Source organism: Trachymyrmex septentrionalis, unplaced genomic scaffold, assembly GCF_001594115.1.
Source record: "Trachymyrmex septentrionalis isolate Tsep2-gDNA-1 unplaced genomic scaffold, Tsep1.0 scaffold83, whole genome shotgun sequence".
NCBI classification, from domain to species: domain Eukaryota; kingdom Metazoa; phylum Arthropoda; class Insecta; order Hymenoptera; family Formicidae; genus Trachymyrmex; species Trachymyrmex septentrionalis.
In genome coordinates this window covers 1,656,120-1,663,481 of record NW_017306018.1, presented here as the reverse complement: position 1 = coordinate 1,663,481, position 7,362 = coordinate 1,656,120, and the positions used below count along the sequence as shown (strand labels likewise).

At 39.8% G+C, this 7,362-nt stretch overlaps 1 protein-coding gene across 2 annotated transcripts in view; it reads right to left on the bottom strand.

Moving 5' to 3' along the window:
* Window positions 1-47: 47 nt before the first annotated feature.
* LOC108755000 (protein Star-like) overlaps window positions 48-7,362 on the bottom strand; it is a 10,538-nt gene continuing 3,223 nt past the window's right edge. The window contains exons 1-6 of one of the 2 annotated variants that reach the window (XM_018497698.1): window positions 5,539-6,306; window positions 2,835-3,026; window positions 2,125-2,338; window positions 900-1,064; window positions 613-804; window positions 48-233 (exon numbers count right to left, since the gene is read on the bottom strand). In XM_018497698.1, coding sequence (XP_018353200.1) covers window positions 48-233; window positions 613-804; window positions 900-1,064; window positions 2,125-2,338; window positions 2,835-3,026; window positions 5,539-5,549 — 960 coding nt within the window. In that variant the 5' untranslated portion in view covers window positions 5,550-6,306. Of the gene's footprint in view, window positions 234-612; window positions 805-899; window positions 1,065-2,124; window positions 2,339-2,834; window positions 3,027-5,538; window positions 6,307-7,362 lie in introns of those variants that run through there. The other variant, XM_018497699.1, reaches the window with a different exon arrangement.

Sequence of the window (7,362 nt, the reverse complement as noted above, 5' to 3'; positions counted from 1 at the left end):
TATATATATCCTATATTTTATATATCCAGACCAGTCTATAACCTGAGTCAAATTTTAAGGAGAGTGTCGTACAAGAAAATCGACTTTCCAGTGTCTGTCGTGTGTACAAGCTTGTACCTTCGGCTGGTCATCTTGTCGATGAAGCTCTTTGTCTCCGCCTCGCTGTGATGAGGACTCCATCGTATCGACAGTATCGATATTTTTATGATGTCCCATGGAATGGTGTCAAGTACCTGCGATAATTTTCAACTACCCTTACGACAAGCCCTTACAACGCTCGTTACCGGCTTTGTATTTTTATAACTCTCCGATCGATCACAATTCTAAAGCCCGTACATGCTTTTCAATCGCGAAATTATCATGTTACAATAAAAAAAATACAATATTTCTGAATATTTCTAAATCTAAATCTCGATAGCGTTGTAAAACTGCATCTATTTTTTTAATAAAGAAAAACGTAACAAACATGCGTGATAAAAAAATAAATAAATATTCTTTTATATATGTACTTTTCTAGACGCGAGGAAATAAATGTAAAAATGTTCAATTGAAAAAACATTGTAAAAGTAATATATTGCAAGGACTCTAGATTATTAAATTTATGTTGTTTACCTGACCATCGGGAGCGTCAGGACTGTCAAGACTTAAGTAATCCAAGACCGTGGCATTGTACGCTAACAGCACGCTGTAGAGAGGAAAGCACTTGAGTCTAGTGGTAGGAAAACCGTCGTCCGACGACACGAGGCTGTTAGGACCGTCGCCTAGCTTGGTGACCTGGACCTCCGATTCCTGATGGTACTTTATCTGCAATATACCATTCGTGCGCGTAAGACATATATTCTTATTGCATTCGATTCATCATCGCCCTCTTTCGTGATGACCTTTCACCGTTATCTCACCTCTTTGGTATCCGTGTCCGTGCTGAGACAGGCGTGGAGGACCCTCGATCGCGGGTGTCTGGTACTTCGTTGCGCTTCGAAGAAGCTCTTGGGCTCGGTAAGTATCAAGACACCGCGCCAATTCAGATTGGACTCCAGCCAAGCGGTGCTGGAAATCGCACCTATCTGGAAAAAAAAAAAAGATGACATCCGACGGTGACGGATTTGCGGGCCTGAATCGTGATAAGGAGGTAAATTAGCCTAATTCCCGCCGGTCTAATTCCCGCTCCCAATGAATAAGATGAATTGGAAAGAGCGTGGAGAGATATCCAGCTCATCTATCTCGTTCATCTATTTTTAACTGGTTGCGTGCCGACGGCGATCCACTACTTTTGCGTGTTTCGCTAATGTTACGGTGCACTATCACGGGCGATAAAGAATTGTTAACGCAGCCGTGCGGTATCTAAAGCGAACTTTCAAGACTGTTGAAGCACCGGTATACTTGGCTCTAATTTAATCCAAAACTTGATAAGATGCAAGAAAGAGGACGGCATGTAAGAGAACGTAAATTTTCACTCCAAGGGGATTTTATTTTTTGAAAAATATGCTCGTGATACTTTCATATTACGTATCGTTTACTTTACACGCACACTCTCAAAAATTCATAAAAGCGTAACATCAACATATGAAATAATTGGGAAATTATAATTTTAAGCTTTCGCAATGCCTTTACAGGATGCACCAAAATTGCTCGCTTTTATTTCAATTTTAATTTAAAGAGAAGAGAAAGAGAAGAAAAAAAGAGAGTTCATATTTTTCTAAAAAAAAATTTCATGGAGAACCATCTCTCATTTATTGTAACTCTTCAATAATTACTTATAAGTATCTCAGCAATATTAAAACTAAAATTAAAATTTGTAAAAATTACTCGAACTGCAAAACGCGGTTATTTAATTACGAAAACTTGCTTCATTGAAACCTCATCATCTTCAGCCGCTTATAATTGGAAAATTGTTGACGCTCCGAGTTTATAATTAATGAAAGATCATCTAGAAATTGATCGAGTAATTAAGGATTTCAGAACATCCCTCGTAATACCATCCATTCTTCACCGTCGGTAAACCGTAAGTTTCACGAACAAAGATATTACGCCGTCACATTAGAAGGATGAGACTCTCAATGTGCGCAATGGTGACACGTGAGACATTAATCACACTCCCGAGGGTTGAAACGAAAGATCCCTCACCCTGCTGATGTACTCTGCGTAGATACCCTCGCGTTTTCCCTGCGACAAGGAGGCCACGTACTTCTCCTCTGACGTCTGATTGGCGTTCAACGGGTCCTGATGGGTAGTCGGTTTCAGATGCACTTGCCGTATGTACGCCACCAATTGCGGATTGTCCATCGAAACGCTGTCCAGCACGTAATCTCTGGTCATGTTCGCGTCGAACGCCTGTCTCCTGTAACAGAACATCCACTTTAAGCTACACCAGTGGTGTTCAATCTTGCATAATCTGGGGCTCGATCGTGTAATCCTCTCGTAGCGGAGTAAAAAAGAAGCGAAGAGTATAAATTTCCACACGAGCTTACCGAAATCCGATCGCTTCTCTATAGTGAATCGCGAGTCGCCTGCAGGCTTTGCGACGTAGAACGGTGGGATTTCACGTACGAGATAAATGAAGGATTCGGAGTAATTAAAAAATACTGAATAATGAGACTGCATTAATGGTCAAATATTTCATAAAAACTTAACGGATCCACACATGTCTCTTATAATTTATAATCACAAGAATCAGCATCACCTTTTTAAATATTAGGAATGAGCTTGGTCGAAAGTTTAAAAAGATTTACAATAATATCAAAATAATTTTTTTAAAAAATCCATATTTTCCTTTATCTAAAAAAAATTTTTATTTAACATAAAAAAAAAATTAAAAAAAAAACGGCAATTTTTACCTCAAAGCCGCAGCCTCGCTCCAGACAAGAAGCAGAACCATGGCGGTGGAAAAGGCGGCAAGAAAAGCCAGGCAGGGAGCTACTCTCCTCCACCAGGTTCTTTTATAATTGGCAAACGACGTGCCGGTCAGTGTGGGCCCTACAGGCGGTGGCAAACCTCCATTTGACGAAGGTGTCCCTGCGGGAGCCATTCTGTGGAAACACAACGAACGTGTAAACACGTGCTGCATGCAAATCACGGAAAAAAGACATCCGTGACGAGTTGCAGTCTCGACAGATTATTGACGCATTTCACGTATTCCCGACTCTATTCTCTGAGGGTGTTTTTAAAACCCAGAACTTCGGCAGCGGCACGTAAACACCTTTATAATCCCTTAACATCGGAACTTCAAATATCAATCATTGTGAATAGTAATTTTGTTTCTAATTTGTCCATTAACTCAAGTTAATCTAAATAAATATGGATTAAGAAAGGAAAGAAAAAAATGTCATTTAGGATTAAGGGCCGGCTGTTCCACCTTTGGGTAAATTTTACTTGTTAGATATGTGACTGGATAATCTTGCTATTTATCCCACAGGTAAAATTTACCCAAAAGGCGGAACAACCGGCCCTAAGAGATATTGTGGCAAGTATATTTATTGATAAATTAATCATATATGTCAAACCTCGATTCTTACAATTAACGGAGCAAAAAATTCAGTAAAAATCGAAAGAAGAATTTATATATATATAATTTGAGGATAATAATTTTGAGAATTTTACGAGTGTTTTTTTCAGAGGTGTCAAAGGGTGCTATTAGCAATGAATTACGACACGACGACCCGCAAATCCTTTGGTACGTCTGAATACAATTTGGGGAATTTACAGCTTGAGATTTATTCGTGTATCTTAAAATATTTCAAAAATTGCAAAAAGACGCAAAAGATGATTTCTAAATTTCCTTTGAAAAAGGTAGCTCGAGAAACGATGTTCCACAAAAGAAACTGCAATCAAACAGACACCCTATAATGCCACACGACATGCATACAGGTATGAGTCACCCTGCACTTTCTAACCGGCATTTTTTCAGTCACGTTCAAGTGAATGCACGCCTACGGATTCAAGACTCAGGAAGACCCTCATGGATCAGATTATAATTTATTTGTTGCCTATTATGTGTCGGAAGCTATCGTGCGAATAAAAATTTACCTCTCTTTTTTTTAACTTTTTTTTCCTATCGATATATATATATATTTTTGTTATTATAGACTAACTTTATATTGTATTTTTCATTTATTTTATGATATATCCAAGTTTGATAGAAAAAAAAAACAAGACAAAACAAGTGCGTAAATATTTGTATATATTTCTCATCCTCTAAGTTACTGAACAAATAATTATTATTTGTTTTATAAAATTGCGATAGTCTAGTAAAACGAAATAAATGTTATATTGAATATTAATTCTATGATGTATGGAAAAATATTCTAATTCAAATAATAAAAATAGGCCACCGTAAATCGGCGGGATTTCCTCTCATGGGTGGGAATTTACAGAAATAGTTTTTTTCTCGGTGGGAACGCTGGATAAAGTCTACATGTGTTACGCCATGCAGAACAATGTCTATTCCGTTATTTGTCTCACACCACACAGTTAAGCAAGGTTTGTCGGTACTAACTTCGCATCGCTTCGAGAACATCGGGAGGTTTGCACTAATTTGCTGTAAAACTTTTAATAGAGACAAAGATGATGTGTTCGCTTCATCAAATTTGCTTATCTAAATTGAGACGGTTCTTCTCAATCAATGTTTCGCTGCGTATATTGCGAAACTTACTCTCGCGCATTCTTCGATTAATCAATCTACAATAGTAAAGTCAGTTTCTTCTCGTAAAAATCATCAAAATATCAACAATTTTCGAGTTATTGAAACTACTCAAGTCTCTCGGGAATTGCAATAACTAAAGCTTCATTTGTTTGAAATTTTTTATTTTGAGAACTCCACATTCACTTATTTTAAACAAATCGCGCTTTAACATAATTAGTGTTAAAAAAGGAAAAAGAATTGAAAGTTATGGAAATATTTTTTCTGAGAATCCAAGACAGCGTAAGTTTCTCCAGTTTGGAAAATCAGTTTACAATTTTAAGGAAAAAATTAAGTAAATTAGTAAATTAAATGTGTGATTTTATGATTTTTACCTGCTAATAATTAATTAAAAATAATGCAAAACAAAACAAATCAAATAATCCATACCACTCGACTATCCTCCCCCTCCTAAGATCAAAAAAGTCTCGACTCTAATTTGCCCTGTATCTAAATAAAATCCTGGCTACGCCCATGTATCGTAGACATTATTTTTATTTATTTTATTTTATTTTATTTTTTTTTTTTAGATCAATATTATATTTCTTGTGTAAAATATAACTATATTCTGAAATTCTCTGACTTTTCTGTCCTTTATATTGACGAAATATTTGGTTTTTCATCACTCTCTTTGTTTTCATAATAATTTATCCACTCCCTTTTAACGAGTAAGAAACGTTGGTAATTCTAACATTAACGAAACTTCCACATTTTTCACACGCATTTCAGTTCGAAATTTCACGTAAAAAGCGGAATTCAGTCGAATCACCGATGAGATAAAAATCAGACTCGTTAAAGGATCCATAAATGAAGATCTTCATTACCCTTCGTACGTAATTCGTCGTCGTATTTAATTTACTCACTTCATTTTCATCGGCCTCCTTGTGTCCCTTATCCGTGAGATAGAAACTTGAGGAGCATTTAAGTATCTCCCGTGATAAAACACTCACTTTTTCGCTTCACAAGCACTTGTCATCCTCCGCGCGTAAGTTCGATTGGAGAGATTAGGAATCGCAGCTTGCAGCGATTACGTCTTCGAGTTCCTCGACACAACACGCGACACGCGTCTCACGTATCAAGTCTGACGTCTTTCGAACGTCACGAATTGTATCGCGCAGCCACAATATTTGGTAGCGCCGGCTAAACTGTCACGTGGGTTCGACCTTCGCGGCGTGTTGTCGTCTTCGACTTCGTCAGTGTTGTGTTGTCTCGGTGTCTTGCCGTGTCAGATCGTTTCGCTTTCCGCCGCTCGTTTCGCTCTCCGCCCCCTCCTCCGAGAGACGCTGCAACGGAAAGATCTTTCTGACGTCGACGAACGACAGGAGAGTGATCAATCGAAGCCCGAAGCTCGTTTCCTCACGGCTCCTTTGTTTCCGCGGCTGTTTGTTGTGGATGTGTTACGTAACGCATCGAATATCCGGTGCAATCTCCCTCCTCGATCAAACGGAGGGCTCAAGATATGTCTTTCTCAAGATACGTTTCCCGGTAAAAAGTTGTGTGTCTACACAATTTTCCGAGAGATACATTCGAGTAAGCTCCTCCTCCTCCTCCTCCTCAAAGTAAATCGAATGATTTCAGAGTCTTCACAACGCAGTTTCAAGGATTTTGTAGATGCTCAATGTGATTCGACTTGCAGCAATTTTTCAGATAAATCCAATTAAACAATCGTCGAATCCTCAACGGTTAAATATCCTTTAATTGCTTTATTTGTGGTTTACGAAAAGAAAATTAAGTCTCTCAAGAAGGTTGGAAATGATTTAGACGATGGTTGGTTTCTCGAATCTCCTTGGATGCTGGACCAAATACTTCAAAGAACGCTCACTGCATTCCCTCCGTCGTTTCTCTGCTCTTCTTTGAGAGTGTACTTTTTTTTTTCCTTTTCCTTCTTTTTTTTTTTTATCGCACGGCCGTCCCCTGGAAGGATTCTCCTCGTGCTTCTCGATGCAGCTGGATTTTTATAGAACCGAGCCCTTGAGGTAGTTATATTCACTGCGGTTCCCTCCTCTGGATTTTTCTCCCTTGCTCTCACCCGTGTATTTATTGCAACGACGCCGCCTCGAAAATCTTCCACGTGTTTGTCGACACGAGCGGAATTCTCCGCGTGATTGGCATTCCATGAAATATTCCGATAAATCGACCGCTTTTCTCCCTCGTTCGGCTACGCGAACGGAAGTCTGCTGAAGGACAATCGCTGTCACTGGAATCAATCGGATATTCGATGCAGGCACGAAGCGATCCCGTCCCGCAAAGAATTCCTCGCCGGCCGACCGAACGGACCGACCGTCGAATTTCTTTCGCCTCGGAATATTTTCCCCTCCCGGAATGCACTCGGGACCACTGCCGCGGGGACTCCCCGGCGAATTCCCGACGGATAGAGGGGATCCGACAGAGACGGGCAGAGACGACGATGGGATCGTATCGGCTCGCTGACTGCCGGCGCGATTCGCTCCGTCTGTCTCCTCGGTCGCCGACTTCTTCGTCGACCGACATCGAATTACATATATATGTATATATATGTATGTATATATGTATGTATATATATATATGTATCGATTCGAGCGAGAGACAACGACCGTACGCAAGAGACGGGTGGGAACAAAGAGACAGACGGGGTCGCGGCGCTACGCGACGCAACGCGACAGACGAGCTCACGACGAGCGTTCCGCACGCTTGTGGCGGCCAAGAAA